The following is a 13,646-nucleotide window of genomic DNA, read 5'->3' as shown; positions in this document are numbered from 1 at the left end:
TGGGGATGTGGCTCAAGCAATAACGCGCTCGCCTGGCATATGCGGGGCGCTGGGTTCGATCCTCAGCACCACATAAAAAATATAAATAAATAATTTGTTGTGTCCACCGAAAACTAAAAATATTAAAAAATTCTCTCTCTCTCTCCATATATATATGGAAAGAATATATATATATATTCAGGCTACACAGGTATATATATATATCTTATATATATATATCTTAAAATATATATATATCTTATATATATATCTTAAAAAAAAGGACTAAAAGGACTAAGGGGGTCCCTGAGAGCTGAGGAAAGAGGCTACAGCCCCTCTCTGACAGGATAATGCCCAGAGATGGGGCCCATTAGCACCATGCAATGTTGGGGTACCTGTGTAGCCTGAATAACCCCTGGACGGGGTCCTCTGCTGGAATGCCCATTTACTAAAGCTTCTGTACTCTTGGGGGGAACCCCTGCAGGGGAGAGGGGAGGGAGTTTTGGCTAAAATCCAGTCAGGGGTCCCCACTTGGACCCCAAAGGGGCCCCCAGAAGTCATGACTTGAAGAATCTTCATACCACAAACTGCCCCAGCAGAACCACAGCCAGAACCATCAGCACATTTCGGATCGGGCCGTTACCCAAGTCCAGGGCTGCCACCCAGCCTTCTCTCTGCACTATCCACCGGGCAATGCAGCGATGCAACATGAAGTCGGCCACGAAGCGGGTCACCTGGTCCAGAAAGCCTGCCAGGCCACGCTGGTAGACGTGTAAGGCCAGGCGATAGCCAAAGCCCAGGAGAGCCACCACACAGCCCCAGTTGATGCCACTCTCAAACCGGCTGGAGGCGATCTTGGTGAAGAGTTCATAGGCATTCGCAGCTGTAGGTTGTAGTTGTTCAAGCATGCTCTGGAACTCGGAGTCATGGCGCCGGTTGATGTCGTCACCAATCACAGCGAGCTGCTGACCCACCTGCCCCATGGTACTGGTAGGTTCTAGGGCCACCCCTCAGCCTTCTGCTCCTGTCGGTGACGGTAATAAAAATAGCTATGGAAAACCTCCTCTGTGTCCCGGGCTATCTGCTGCTCAGAATTGGAGGTCGGCTCTACGCATTCCTCACTAGGAGGACCTGGGCCTTGCCTGGATGCCATTTTTCAGGTCTCAGTAGAGGACAGTGTCAGCCTGTCCAGTCTCTGGTCCAGAGCCGAATGCTCAGCAGGGCCAAGGCCGAAGGTCCCCAAGGGCTGGTGGCTGCTCCCAGCGGCAGGGTTTCCGGCTCAGCTTCCAGGAACCGGCGTCAGTGCATTCCTGGTGTCAGGATGCAGCCCTTGCTTGAGAGTTGTGGATCTTATGACACAGTTTAATGATAAAGCATACATTAGAAAACACTTTAGGAAATAGCCATCAATGTGCCCAATATGAATTCTTTATCAAATAACTTATTTAGTTAATAAGTTTCCTCAGCATGTCAATACATACATAAATGTGATGACCGCTTAACATTGTTGAGATTTAAAAAATCCTCCACCAAAAATTTTTGAAAGAATGTGTGCTAAATTGTTTAAAAACAACACTTATCCTTAAGGAATGGGTTTAGAGAAAGAGGGCACATTCATTTGGTTCTTTATGGTTATTCTATAATATTCACATTTGTTAAAATGAATATGCATTAATTCTGTAATTTAAAAAACTTGGAGAATATAACTACAGAGAAACTGAAACAGAGAAAGAGACCAGGGCAGGGGAAATTGGGCAAGGGGTTGGTGGAGGAAGGAAGAAAGTAAGTGCCCATCAATTATAAGTGGGTACTGAATAACTGAGGTAAAGGGTATGCTAATTTCAAGAGTGGGAGGACAGCTGGGGCTGCTTGAAGAGCTTCCTGAAAGAGTCCTGAAGATGAGGAAGTCTCTGTGTGATGATGTGTCTCAGGCCAGACCTGTGATTCCTACAGGCTTGAGAGACTTAGTCCATCCTCCACAACCTCAATTCCACAGATTACGGGTGGGACTTCTGGTCTGTGGTTGAATAAATGGACTATTGTTATTCGTATTTATTAACTTGACTATTTCTTGGTTAAAGACCAAGGATGGGGTGAAGGTAGGAGAAGAAAAGAGGTTATTTTTAGGTCTTTCTCCTTACCACAATTATATAGTGAGTTTCTGTTTTTTGCAATGTGACTTTAGAACCATTTGGCCTGGGTAAAGGAAAACATGATTTAATATAAACCATTAAAGGTACAAACTGGTACATTTAGAGTTGGGTATTCTAGGCCATTCACTCTGATAGAAGACAATAGCATTTTCTTTATTGATCTTTGGTCCAAGCGTATCAAATCAGCATGCTCTCTTTTACCTTGGGGAACTTTTTTTTTTTTTTTTAATCAGATACCTTATCTGGAAAACGTTGCTAAGTGGGACCTATAGTTTCTATGTCTGCCTGCCTTTCTGCAGTATCTATGAGGTTCTGCAGAGTTTTGTGGAATATCTGTGGATTTGTGTTATCTCAAGTGCACAGCATAGGAAGGAATGAAGTTTGCCCTTTCTGTGGCAGCATAGTTTCAGATAACAGAAGGTTAAGAGAGCTGGCTTGGATATATGTTCCCTCTTGTTACTAATATGGAGACCTTAATTGGGCCCACTGAAAAGGCTACATAAAGTACCATGGACATGGAAGATAAGTTACATCTTGTGAGAATAATATTCATTTTATAGTTTCAGTGGGGCTCTCTTGTAAGGAACTAAGGCCTGGTCAGGAATGAGCTGTGAATCAAACTATTGCCTAACTTGTTTTTTTTAGTGGTGGTAGTGCTGGGGATTGAATCCAGGCCTCATACATGCTAAGCAACTGCTCTACCACTGAGCCATATCACCAACCCAGGAGACTGGTTCTTAACAAAACCTTCTCCGTATTTCTTTAACTGAAGGTTCCATTTGAACTACAGACCACATGTTCCACACCTACTATAGCTACCCAATTATTAATTGAATGACAAATTCTGACCTAAGAATGGTTATTTTAAGATTTTGATACTGACCACTAGGTGGCTCTCCTTTCTCAATTCCCACTGGCTTCTCTGTGAGGCTGAATGCTCCTTCAGACCTTAATAATTTTTGTATGTGAAAGATACACAGAATCACACTAGAAGTTTTGAACAGTCAGGGATAGAACCTAGCGTACAAATTTAACAATACCCAAACTACAAAGAATTCCTTCCTATTTCTTGAGGCACTGGCTACGAGGTAGCTCTTCAGACCACAGTGTGACTATATGTTCCTTAAACTAAGGCAGTAACAAATACCACATTTAAAAAATTCAAACCATTGCTCTGGTAGTGAGTAGAATGTGCTATTGTCTTGAAAAATTTTCAGTTTCTAACATGTTAGACAGATAAAATCTTGGGGTATTCAGTGTAAAGGAGTTCCTGAGACCAAAGTTTGAGATTCTCTGGACAAATCTAGGGACATAATTTCAATTTTCCTTTTTCAATATTGTAACTGCCTCTTATGCAATTTTAATATTGAAAAATATGGGAATGTCTGGGACAGCATTTTTTTGTAGTTATTATAAATGACAGGAAAAACGGTGAAAGTGGCCTGTTTGGATTTCAGACTAAAGCACAAAACTAACCTGCTTACTAGTAAAGTGTTATAGGAACTCAGAAGTTCTAGAACCGGCTATAGTTCAGATAAAATGTGCAATGATTTTCAAGTCACAGCATGTGGGAACTCCCTCAAAATCATACCCATTCGTGAGCCTCCACAGATGGTATGCTCCAACCCCAATCACCATTTAATTCCTTAAATAAGAGACACTGGCACAAAATTGTCATTCACTTTTCTGCATACTTTATTTGTTACAAACATACAATTTTTAAATATAGACTGTAAAACTCCATTTGCAAAAGTCTGCTATTGTAAGGAGTGCACACCAGCAGGAAGGATTCTTAAACTTTTTTCTCTATGAGTTTTTTTCTGTCAGTTTTGCTAGTTAGTGGTAAATACGGGACCCGCCATTTTACAGACCTGTCTGAAGCTTCTGGCTGTATTCACATTGCTCTTTTGAAGCAGCCCTGCTCGTCTCAAAAATTGATCAGAATCTGAGCTTCAACCTACAGGCAGTGAGATCAACAGCCCGTCTGGACTCTGCTTTTGAACGGTTTTCAGGAAGTGTGATTTCTGAATGGGTACTGCACTTCACGGATTTGTTTGAATTGCCCATGCAGCTCTGTTTGTTAAAGTGCATTCTTCTTTTAAAAAATAAGCAAGAGGAATAATCTTTACTCTTTAACCAAGGTACTTAAAAAAATGAACTTTTTGGTCTCTCAGCAGATATTCCCAAATTGATCCTATCACTACAAATTTTAGTGTTCTATTTACAAACATTTAGGGTTACAGGTGGAGGGGACCTTATAAAATTAAAGGTGCAGCTTCACTTGAAGCAGAAATCAGCTCTACAAATTTATACATAGGCATACACACTTGGTTTACAATGCATAATAAGCATGTTGGTATTTACAGAGACTGAAGACATACTCCCCCCTCCCCCCCAAAAAAAAACCCTTTTAAAGTAATTTCCAACCTAAACTCTTAATTGTACATCTAGATCAGGAAGCTGTCTCCTGCTATCAAGATTTGGTTTTAAATCATTCAAATTATTTCTGTAGATTCTCTACTGGCAGGACACCAGTCCCAGCTTTGGAGTGAAGAGCCTAGACTAAGGAAGTCACTGGTAGACATGATTGGCAGTGAAGATTTCTATTAAACAGAAAGTGTGTTATCTGGAGCTATATCAGAAGACAGGGGATTTTATAAAGTGATTTTGGAAACACATTTGCATGAAGGTTCAAAAGGAAGAATAAATGCCAACTAATAAAATTATTCTAGACTTCAGAAAAAAGTTCAAATACACTGTTGATAATAGTTACTATTCATATAAGTCATTGAAAAATAACTCAAATAAACTTGCCTGCTACCAAAATGTGCAAAACCATGGACTCTCTATAATGTATACTGATACTGATTTAAAGTCACTTTCTAGATTTTTGCTGTTATATATTGGCTTTTAGAAATTCTGAGAACTTTTGTACACAGGGGAGACGTGGGCTGGGAGAAAAGGGCTTATGCCTAATATCAGTTTAAAATGAAACTCCCAAATTCCTACAACACAAACACATTTAGCGACATAATTTTGTTCTTTAATTTTCTTGAGGCTCTTCCTACATTTTTGCTTGTTAAAAAGAAATTTTAAAGGGGGGAAGAAACAAACCACTTGCTATTTTATTTCCAAATATTAAGATTTTACTAACCAGCCTGATCTTGCAACACAGTGTACAAAACAATTTGCCTTTAAGAAATATGATATGGTCTAACTAATTTTTCTTGAAAGACTCAGCCATTAAAGTTATTGAAGGTAGGAAAAAAAAAAAAGGTTAAACTCATGCCTTCTGTATTATGCTAGTGGACACCAAACAGGTCTATTACTTTCTCTCTAGTACACTGGACCCACATTTCATCGCACACAAAAAAAGGTATGATCAGCCACCTTTTATCCAAGTTACTAGGTATTAGATACAACACAGGGAAATAAAATTTGCTTATTCAAAATTTCTGTTAATTAAAATTTTTATTTCATGAAACTTTGTTAGAATTACTTATGGGAAAAAAATGATAGTTTTTAGCTTCTAATAAGCTCTGCTCTCCCTTTATTAGAAGTCCTACTGAAAAGTGAAACCATCAATGTGGAATTTGCTGTTGTTTCAATATAGGTCTACCTATCCCAAATGGAATGTCTAATTAAAGAGGCATGAGTTAGATTTTCAAAAGATTGTGAATAGAGGTGATTACATTGATGGCATATTCCCTACATCCAAAAATATAAAATACATTCAAAAAGGCCTTACTTAGATCAGGGGTACAGATATCAAATGGGAATCATTAGGGTATAGGTCTTTGGGATGCAATTTTTCTGTTTCCAAATTTTCAGTACTGACAAATGGATCATATTTGTTAAAGTGTGTCAAATCCATTAGTAATAAAGACTAGGTTTTGAAACTGAGGACTGGGAAAGGTGACTTTAAATAGCAAAATCAGATATATCAACAGAACTCACCATTCAAGAGTCCAGCTATTTCTTGAAACTTCCGGGGCTAACATTTGAAAATTAATGTCTGTTTTTCTAAGTTAAAAATGGGAAATGAAGTTATAATTCACATTTCCACCTTCCTATCTGGATTTTCAAGTGGGACATATGACATGAACTTTTTCTCTTTTGAGTCTATTATCTTAAGGTAAACATGGTTCTTTTTTTCTTTTTTCTTTTCTACAAACTATCTCCCCCCCTCCCCAGCCCCACCCCCATACTCATTATTCAGTATATTGAATGGGAGTTTTAACTCTTTAGGAAGACAGCTAATTGATTTACAGTACTCTAAAACTAACCCTGAAAACTGATAATCTCATTCATTTACCATAACTTCAGTGCTGTTGTTGACAGAAAAGAAAAAGTTACCTTAAGGCTCAAGGGAAAGTAACTTATTAATTTGTGAATGCAGCATTATTTACTCTCCCATCCATTGGAAACTAGCAAAATGCATTCTGGATCAATAATACAAACTTTCTAACACTAGCAAAGATTTCTACTCTTCTTACATAGAGTCAGAACAATATTCATAAGCAGATTATCTAGGGGAGCCTGAGAAACCATGATCCACATCACATAAGGATTCCAAGTATTTCATGATCAAAAAGTGCTTTATCTTTGAGAACTGTGTCAGGGTTAAAATGGAAATATACAATGCAAAATCACTTGACACTTTTTCAAGTGATTATACAAAGTGGAAAAGGAGCAAAAAGATGAAGGCTCTGCTCTCTGAACAGGCCTTATGCATGTAATTTTTAGGGTACACTAAATTAAAACTGTTTTGAGAATTAATAATAGTGGATTTTTTCACCACTAAATTCTAAAACCTGAGATTGGACATCAAAGCAGTCAACTTTGTCATTCATCAGAGCAATTCTGATACTTCCTAAAAATAGAAGAAAACTCAATTGAATTAACTCCAGGGTCAAAAACATTAACGTTCCCCAATCAAAAAGGAGACTGATCAAACACATTATACTAAGAGTGCTACAGAATAACAACTCTTAGCAAACAAGTCATTTCTACATAAGCAAAAAAGTCACTTCTCTCCTTCCCCTTCTTACTGATCAAGGCCACACTATTTTCAAATGAATATCTACTGAGAGATCAGTTGTGCATTGGACAAAGTACCATAATTGGGTTAAAAATGAAAACAAAATTTACAGTGAAGAATACTTATGTGCATGGCTTACACACTCCAGCTTCTTAATTTCATCAAGGTAGATGCAAACAGTCATCTTGTGTAGATTACATTCTACACCCCTGTAAAGCCAGTCAAGGTCACATTTAACAAAGCATCCTCAGCAACTAGTGTCTGAAGTGTGCAGCCGTTTACAGACCACTCAATATGAGGGCATTATTATAACCAGCCTCTTTTGCCCACAACCCTGCATTTTCAGATAAGACAGGATAATTGTTTTGTTTTGAGAAAACCGAAGCTTGAATCTCTTAAAAAGACCTGCAATTTACTGCACAGTGATCCAGAGGTAACAAAGGAATCAGGTTAATGGCTGCCTGCACCAAAATCCTCTCAATCATTTTGCAGTAAATAATTATGGAAAGTGACATGACAAGTAGCCATGTGTGTATCACAGCTACAGTCATTTATACCACCTACATGCCTCCAACAGTTACATAGGGTGTCTGGGTTTTTGGTTTGGTTTTCACTTAAGATTTTTGGTGCCATATAGATTTATATTTTGATTTGTGCAGCATATGCACTGAAAAACTTGCTGACTAGAACTGCTGTTCCACTTGCTAAAATGATGGGTAAGGACAATAGAAACCAGAAAGGAGTAATGATCTCTTCACAGATTTTTACTCTTGATTCTGTTCCTAAAAGTTGAATTCTCATCTCTGTAGCAATGGTAGTTTGAGAAACAAACCTTCCACCAATTATTTTAAAAGGAGTTTTAGTTCCCTGCTTTTCAGGAATATACTATTTTGATTATCTGGGATGTTTGCCAGATTAAAACACAACTTCTAAATAGTTCATAGTAGCAGTTGAATAACAAAACAAAAAAGTTGGTTGTTTCCCATAGTTTATACAATGCCATTATTTGAGTGAAACCAACAAAGACCATTTCTCTCAATAAGCTAATATTTATGAATGAATCTCTATACTTTGCTGATTTCTATTGCCCCTAGTCACTGGAATAAGGATCAGTGAAATGCTACAATTAATCCACATCCTTCTGCAATCTTCCTACAGTGGGAAGAGAGGCCATGAACCATCCCCTGCAGGAGAAATAAACCTTAGAGATTGGTTAAGACTTAAAAACCCACCACTATGACATTTATCACTTAATCTTACATAGGCAGGTCAAAATTTTAATATAAATTACTTTTGCCAACACATAGCTTATGCATTCTTTGCTCCTTTTTTTGGAGGATTCTCAAATTGATATCTAAAGATTTACATATGATATATTACTGTTATATGGTCTAATGACTAAGAAAATTTCTCTGGTAACCAAAGCTGATGCCATATATGGTAGTGTTCTTAGCATATACTCTATATGCCTCAGACCACTTCCACATTCTTTCTATTCAGCTAATTATAGCTTAGTAGCCACTGGTGAAGGATTGTGAAGACCCTGTCATTTCTACAGAATAGAAAGGCAAGGCTAGTTACTGCAATTCAGCCAAACAAAAAAGAAAAAATAAACCAACCCCTTGAAAAGGAGAGGTACTGCACCTTTGCAAAATTGAACTGGCTCACTGCAGCTGAGCAACAGAACCACCACTGAAGCAAGAAAACAAGTTGGTCTATACAGGAATTGTACATGGTTTGAAAAGGAAAAAGTTACAGCAATCAACTAATAGCTGCAACCTTAATCTTCATTGCTGCCTCAGAGTTTGAAACTTAAGTTTCTGCAAACCTAATGCTAGCTTCTTAGCTCCTTTACTAAAACTAGGAATTTGTTCTCCGCAGCAAAGAAATGAACACTCAAAACACATAGGTAAATACAGCAGGACATTATTGAAAACAGCTGCCTTGTAGTACAAAATACAGTACAAGTATACGGATGTCATTAAAACATCAAAAATACTATTGCTCCCATACAATTTAGGAAACATTCTTTGCAACGGAGAAAAATTTAAAAGAAAAGCTTTAAAAAAATCTGTTTAAAAATTCTACTGTGGATGATGAGAGTAGAGAAATAGTCTGAAAAGGGCACCAATGTTTGTGGCTCTTCCACTTTTTTTTTTTTTAATCTAAGATCAACAATATTCTGAATCATAGTCTATGTTTTAAAAAAGCCTAATTTTATATACACAATTATTTCCCTCCCTCTCAGCCACAAATACATGAAACGACCTTTTTGTATATTACTTATTTCCCAATAAATACAAAAAGATTGTATAGATTGAATAATACCAAAATAAGATAATAAAAAGGATATGCAATAAATTAAAAAGGCAGCTCAAATAAAGGGCAGGCATGCAGTTAAAAAAAATACTAAGATTGTGGAGGTGTGGTTACTTGCCTCCTGGTTGAGAAGGTGTCACACAAAGAATACCTGAAAACTTTGGAAAGAACATTAGCTCCCATTCAATTCAAAGTTACCTAGGTCTATGACACTTTTAGGAATACCTTTTGATGGGGTTGGGATTAACTTGATTAGTAAAAATCATTTCTACTGAAAATCCTTTTAAAATATATAAGAGGCGATCCTTGAAAACCCCAACTTTTATTCTTGAAAGACAGCTGGATAAACTGGCAAAAGCCAGTTTGTTGAAATTTCAAGATGGTATAAAAATGCTTCCAGGATAAAGTCAGCTTATTCACGTTCACTTCAGTTCCATTCACAGATGGATTTCAGCTTCCACCGGGAGCACTGCTTGAATCATTCATCCATCATTTGCCAACTTTGATTGTGAGGTACTGATACAATGGATCAAGTTCTTAAAATTTTATTTTAAAATAAATGATGCTGGAATTCTGGACCTGAGGATCTTTAGTATCGAACAAATCCACAGATTAAACTGAAGGTAAATTAAGACTTCAGTTTTGGTTATTTCCAACTTTTCTGTGAGGATGTATATTCCATTAAAGCTCAGGCTTGTAGCCACACTGTTCCTTTAACAGGTATTTGTCAAGTTTTACTGTTTAAAATGCAGCCAACCAGTGGCTGTAACAGCCGAATTAGCCATAATTCACTGGCTCATATGGGAGCCATAGGGATCTGGCTCTCATTCATACCTAAGCCATTTCTTGATAATGACCTCCATATTTAGAGATCAAGGGAAGAACTTTAGTGAGCAGCAACCAGTCCACTCAAACAGTTTGCCTTGTGCTTTATGCCTGACTTCTTGTGCCTACCTCAGCAATCCCCAATGTAAAATTTTTACTTTTAAAAAATTTGCAAACTTTTAAACTATTTTAGTAATGGATTCTAGTTCAAGCATTGATATCAGAATTTATCTGCATCCCGGAAAACAATTCTGCAAAGAAAAGACATGGGCCTTGGTCCAGGTTCCATGCAAAACCATTTTTTAAAAAATGGATCCAATTTGTTTCTATATTCTCCAATGGCTTCTTTAATTCTTCTGCCCTGTCCATGATTATGTGAAGTTGCATTCCTTTTCATAAACCTGTACCCTCAGAACTGGGTAAATGCAAAGGCCTTTCTTCTCAAGGATTCCATGAAGATCTAGATCCAAAACGCTGATTTCAATGGATGTGAAGGGATAGACACTGCAATAGCGAGGCCTGGAGAGATCTTTAGATTACCCAGGTACAACACAAACTTAACTGTTATCAATGGGTGGGTCTGGGTGACTCAGACGTGTTTTGGGCCCAGACGTTTGAAGATCTATCCCTTCCAGGGTTATCCAGATGGGTTTAGGAACCTCGGTTGGGAAACAACAGAAGCTGAGACTTTCGCGCGGGTGAGGAGACGCTGTTGTCCTCTCTTTGCAGGTTGCTGTCAGTTCCTTGGAACTTTACTGCTTTTCTCTAATTGTCCGTGACGGTTCTTTTACGGTTATTTCTCTTAACTATATTATTTTTTATTTTGCTTTCTCCCTTTGCAGCCTCCCTTGTTCCCTTCCGCACTAACTCACTGGAGGTGAGCAGAAAAGGGAACTTTCTAGCCAAGGGGATGGTGGTGGTGGGGTAGGGGAGGCCAGTAGGGGAAGCTGCCCATTTCAATCCTCATCCACCTCCTCACCCTCGGACTCGTCGCCGCCGCCGCTGCCACCACCACGGCGCTCATAAAGCTTATCCCTCTGACGCTCCTGGATTTCTTTCATCTCATCCGCATACCGGCAAAAGGCGCCTCCGAACTTGCCCCAGGCCTTGAAGGGCACGGTGATGGCGTTGCGGTAAGACGGCTTCACCTCGCTCACACGCAGAAACACCCCGTACTTGTTGCAGCCCACGTCGAAGAAGAAGCGCTTGGAGTCCACCGTGATGGAGGTGCCCTCCGGGAGCTCCCCGTATAGGCCGCCCCCGGGGCCACCGACGCCGCCCCCCGGACCTCCGGTCAGCTCGTCCTCCTCGCCGCCGTAGTCGTCGATGAGCTTGGCCAGCGCGTCGCGGAACTCGATGAGGCCCTGCGCGGGCAGCGCGATGGTCTGACCGCTCTGTAGGCCGCCGGGCCCGGGCCCCGCGCCGAAGCCGCCGCCGCCGCGGTTGACCGTCTGGCGGATGCGCAGGAAGCGGCCGCGCTGGTTCTCCTTCAGGTCCAGGTAGTACTTGCGGTTCTCGCGCACCAGGAACTCGCTCTTGAGCGCGCGCCGCGGCCCGCCGCCCTCCTCGGCGCCCGCTGCCAGCTGCTCGGGGCTGCTGGGGCCCAGCTGCGCGTAGTGCTCGATGAAGTCTCCCAGCGAGTCACGGAACTCGGCGGCCACCGCCATGGACAGCGTGAGACGGCTCTTGGAGCCGCCCGCGCCCACCTCAGCGATCTTGAGGAAGCGGCCTTTGGCGTTCTGCTTCACATCCAGGTAGAAGCGTTTGTTCTGGATGTCCAGCCGTTTCGAGGCCAGCTCCTGCGTCTCCTGTTCGCCGCCGCCGCGAGGCGCGGGCTGGAAGCCGCCGGGCCCGCCGCCGCCGCGCTCGCTGCCGCTGTCGCCGTCCGCCATCTTCTCGGCCGCCGCCTCGCCGCCTCCCGCCGCGCTCGCGCCCCCGCCCTCCGCCCTGCGGCTCGCGCTCCGGGGGCCCCCCAGCCTCGCCCGCGGCTCCTCACGCGCGCCCGCCGCTCATCGCCGGCCGCCGCCGCCCCCCATCGCCTCCGCGCCCCGCCCCCGCGGCTTCCGCGCAGCACGGCTCGCTTCCGGCGCGCGGTTCCCGTGACGTCACTCCGCCCGCCCGCCACCGCCTCTCGGCCGGAAGCGCCGCGCGCCACGACGGCGCGGCGCAGGTGTGACGTCACGGGCTGCGCCAGGCGGGAGGCTCGGTGAGGGTGGGCCTTGCTGGCCTCTGAGTAATCGGCCAGTTACCTTTGTGCCCTAGTGCTTGTGGCGCGTTCTCTTGTTACACCTGAATAAAGTCCTTATCCCTTCGCCCTACGGGCACCTTCAGCTCCCACCCCCACGTCCCGCTGCACCGTGGACGGGACGCAGCCCTGTTCTTGGAGCTCCGGGCTGAAACGTACTTTGAAGCAGCCAGAAGTGGGGGCTGATGGTCTGTGAGTCTTAAGAGGAGTCAGGACACGAGACTGAAGAACAAGCTGTAGTGGCCCGGGGGTTGGAGAAGAGCTTACCTAGCAGACGGGAAGGAGTACATAGGGACACAGAGTCTGCGCTGGGAGCTGAGGACAGCTGGGGTGGGGGGAGTTTGGGTCTGTGGAGTGACCGTAGGTGACATTGGAGGTTATGATAGCTCAAGGAAGGCCCTCTGTAGTGCACACCCAAGCCTAGGGATCTCATATGTGATCAGATTCACAATTTGGAAAGATCGTGGGTAAAATATAGAAGTTAGTTGAATGACGTGAGATTTTCGAATCCATAGTTAAATAAGCAAGCTCTTCTTGTCCATGCACTTACTAGTCATTTTAAAGGGTTAAGGAAATCAACCCTGCTAGGCTTTAATTTCATTATCAATAGATGTGAATAACTTTGATGCGACCTTTTGCTTTAAGGTGCAAAAAAGAATAAAAAGAGGCTCCATTTAAATAGTGTCAAAGAAATGTAGGCAAAGAAAAAGAAGCATTGCAGTCTCACTGTCCGGATTTGAATCTAGGTGACATTGACCAGTTATTAATTTTCCCAAGCCAGAATTTCCTCATCCTTAAATGTAGTTATTAACAAATAATAACTGACAAAGGACTGTGACCAGAAGATATAAAGAACATTCAGAACTTATGAACAAGACGACACAATATAAAAACATAGGCAAAATATTTTAACAGACACTTTGCCACTGAAGATATACAGTAGTTGATAAGAACAATGAAACAATGCTTGGCATCACTAATCCTTAGGGAAATGTAAATTAAAATCATAATTAAATATCACTAAACACACGATAGAGTGGCTAAAATTTAAAAAGACTGACAATCAAATGTTGGCAAAGATGTG

The 13,646-nt window shown here is 41.7% G+C and overlaps 1 protein-coding gene and 1 pseudogene across 2 annotated transcripts; both read right to left on the bottom strand.

Annotated features, from left to right (window-relative positions):
* Nucleotides 1–536: 536 nt before the first annotated feature.
* On the bottom strand, nt 537–1,132 carry LOC308645494 (bcl-2 homologous antagonist/killer-like; annotated as a pseudogene). The gene has a single exon. The product of its transcript is annotated as a bcl-2 homologous antagonist/killer-like (transcript).
* Nucleotides 1,133–3,803: 2,671 nt separating this feature from the next.
* On the bottom strand, nt 3,804–12,341 carry PURB (purine rich element binding protein B). The gene has a single exon (XM_081283638.1). It carries the CDS (start codon nt 12,207–12,209, stop codon nt 11,274–11,276), a length of 936 nt encoding a protein of 311 aa, XP_081139764.1. The 5' UTR covers nt 12,210–12,341; the 3' UTR covers nt 3,804–11,273.
* Nucleotides 12,342–13,646: the final 1,305 nt, after the last annotated feature.

This window comes from Spermophilus citellus (assembly GCF_964194105.1).
Source record: "Spermophilus citellus genome assembly, chromosome: 3".
NCBI lineage: Eukaryota > Metazoa > Chordata > Mammalia > Rodentia > Sciuridae > Spermophilus > Spermophilus citellus.
The sequence above is the reverse complement of the archived record's forward strand: the minus strand, read 5'-3'. Positions and strand labels throughout refer to the sequence as shown.

Bases quoted from the DNA above. Each gene is read 5' to 3' on its own strand.
- PURB (XM_081283638.1), bottom strand. From the start codon at position 12,209: ATGGCGGACGGCGACAGCGGCAGCGAGCGCGGCGGCGGCGGGCCCGGC.